Here is a 2985-nt window from a genome sequence, read left to right as displayed (position 1 = left end):
ATGCCACAAATTCAATAATAATAATAATAGTTTCGTTGTGCTCAATTTGATGTAAAAACTGAATATAATACTGAAAAAAAACCCATAAAATTGTTTCCAAAGAGAAAATTACAAATTTGCATAAAATTCCTTTGTTATTGGATCTTCCTTTTCTTCATAGTTGTTCAAATATATATTCCTTAGGTGACAGTATTTGGACAAACCGGATGTATATTTTGATTGTTAAGTAATGCGGACTTTGGTATTAACGACCAATTATGATAAAGACACGGATATATCCTTGAACTATCAACCAAAACATATCTGTATAATTAATTTTCTTGATAAAAACAATTTCAAATGTGGACATATAACATTTAAGAGGTTTTAGCAGAAGTTGTATAAAAGGAGAGTTTTATCCGTTTTCTTCATAACCGTCTCTGAGGCCCTAAATATCAACCAAGGTAAGCTTTTTTTTTAATTCTAGAAACGCTGTTAATCAGATGTGGATCCTAAAAAAACTTCAAATTTTCCGATAATCTGTAATAGCGAAACTATTCTACACTTTATGCAAAATACCTCACTATTAATTATAATTAAGACGCTTTATTAGCATATACGAGAACTGTTTTTTCAATAAAAAAAAATAATACGGAACTCGGAATTTCTCACATTTTGTGGCTGTTCATAAACAAAATTTCCTTCTTGAAGAACACACTGATTGTATATAAATATACTCTTATGTTTTTGTTATAAGGATGCTGGAGATCCTCGTCGGCTATTTTTATTTTACAGGAGAGCAATTTTTTCAACACTGGTAGAAATCCGATGAGCACTAATTGTGCTCATATTGTAGCTGACCTTTTATATATTCCTATGAAGCAAAATTTATTCAAATTTTCTGATAGAGGAAAACACTTGTTGTGTCTTTCGATTCGACGTTCAGATATATCGAGTATTATTTTTTTAACTAACAAAAATTATTCGGTATTCGATAATGGCCTACTAACATCTCAGTTGTTTGTAGATTTTCAATCGTCAATTTTTATTATCATTTAATAGGAAATATATTTACTCATAACGATACCAATACTTTATTCAGAATGGACTATTTATATATAAAAAAAAAAAAAACAACTTTCATAAAGGTTATATATCTGACATACTCTTAAACTGTATGATATTCTCCATGAAATTTTGTAAACGATGCTCTTGCGAACTTCTGAGTATCATATAATTTTAAATTACCGACTTAAAGCTGACTCTAAACCATAAAAAGCAAACACTTTATATATTTTTTGTCCATTTGAGTTTCACTTTTGATATAATGGCTTTGAATTATTTGCCTATTAATTTCTCTTTTTGACAGAATGCTTAAGTCACTGTGCTTCCTAGTCCTGCTCTTCGTAGCCCTTAGCGATGCCTTCTATGGTAAAGGATACGGTAAAAGCATTGTTATCCTCGGTGGAAAAGGATTAGGTTTTGGAGGATATGGCGGATATGGAGGATATGGTGGCTTTAGAGGATTTGGCGGATATGGAGGTAAAGGATTTGGAGGATATGGAGGATACGGCGGATATGGTGGATATGGCGGATATGGAGGATATGGCGGATACGGAGGATATGGCGGATATGGCGGATATGGCGGATACGGAGGATATGGCGGATACGGAGGATACGGAAATTTTGGATGGGGAGGAAAAGGTTTAGGAGGTGGAAAGGTAATCCTAATTTATTGCGTCTATATTATGCGAATTACTTCCAAATTTCTTTAACTTTTTCTTCGTTTCTCAAATGTTAACAAATGTATTTTTTTTTTTTCAGGGCTACTATTAAAGTTGATGAATGGTTACTTTTTATTATTGTTGCATTTTTTCGTTAAATAAATGATGTAAAATAACTAGATTTCAATTTTTATGTTTTACTGACCCTTATAGTACAGATGGTTTGAAGTTCCATGTTATGTATATGAGACGACAAAGTATCAAGACATACACTCTACATAGACAAGAAACCCTGTTACCGACACCACGAAAATGTCTTCTTGAGGGTTAAGTATATATCACGACGTATTGTCAAACAGCAATAGTTATTTCCATTCTTTTGTCGATACATCCCGATGAGCTTGAGAAAAAAGATATCAGAGAGTCCGACACATCTGTTTCATTTTTGGATATTTTTCTTGGAAAAGACTTTAATGGCAATCTACCAATCAAACTCTATGATAAACGTGATGACTTTAACTTTTAAATCGTCAACTTTCCTTACTTATGCAGCAATATAAATTAATCACATGTATACGGGGTTTATATACATGTATACACAAGTACACTAAAGATGAAATCAAAAAGATGGTCGCGTTTCTTGAGTTTCTGATTGACAATATCAATTTTATTATGGAGAACAGGTCTTCCAACAATCTATTAGAATTTCCATGGGTACCAGTTTCGCCCCGTTATTAGAAGAGCTATTTTGTATCATATATAGCAGAATTTGTGCAAATTCGTATGCGTGAAAAAAAGAAAACACTTGTTGTGGCCTTCGACTCGACATTTAGAAATATCGACGACGTACTGTCAATTAACACTAGCAATTTCCATTATTAACTTTAATTTCTTTATTTGTCAACTTCCCTTACTTATTCAGCAATATACTTTCATCACCTGCATACGGAGTTTATATATATCTCAGTTGATTTGATACGCAAGACCGTGCTCTACGTATGAGCAGTTTCTGGGGCGAGATAATTGTTGACAAACCAGTTGAAGAAACAAAAAATATCAGCAATCTTGTTTAAAGTCATCATCTCGTAATTTCTATGGTCGATATAATGACATTGTCAGCAAATACAATTTATCATTGAGTCAAATGCTGACTGACATTTTTCTTACTCATTGTTAGGCCATTATTCATACACTGCATTGACGACAATTTTTTCGTTATTTCCCATCATGACAAGGAGCACAGGGCGGATGTGACTGGTTGGCAGGGGATGCCCACTTCTCC

General features: G+C 32.9%; 1 protein-coding gene across 1 annotated transcript; it reads left to right on the top strand.

The window, feature by feature from the left end:
- The first annotated feature begins 315 nt into the window (after positions 1 to 315).
- LOC134275973 (keratin-associated protein 19-2-like) lies at positions 316 to 1879 on the top strand. Its single transcript, XM_062758250.1, has 3 exons — positions 316 to 443; positions 1349 to 1700; positions 1804 to 1879. Exons 2-3 carry the CDS (start codon positions 1350 to 1352, stop codon positions 1813 to 1815), a joined length of 363 nt encoding a protein of 120 aa, XP_062614234.1. The 5' UTR covers positions 316 to 443; position 1349; the 3' UTR covers positions 1816 to 1879.
- Positions 1880 to 2985: the final 1106 nt, after the last annotated feature.

The sequence above is a fragment of the Saccostrea cucullata genome, unplaced genomic scaffold (assembly GCF_032062105.1).
Source record: "Saccostrea cucullata isolate Sc308-1 unplaced genomic scaffold, CSIRO_AGI_Scuc_v1 ctg7195, whole genome shotgun sequence".
In the NCBI taxonomy this organism is placed as follows: Eukaryota; Metazoa; Mollusca; class Bivalvia; order Ostreida; family Ostreidae; genus Saccostrea; species Saccostrea cuccullata.
The sequence above is the reverse complement of the archived record's forward strand: the minus strand, read 5'-3'. Positions and strand labels throughout refer to the sequence as shown.

What these genes read in the sequence shown, in the direction of transcription:
- LOC134275973 (XM_062758250.1), top strand. Translation starts at nt 1,350, where the DNA reads ATGCTTAAGTCACTGTGCTTCCTAGTCCTGCTCTTCGTAGCCCTTAGC.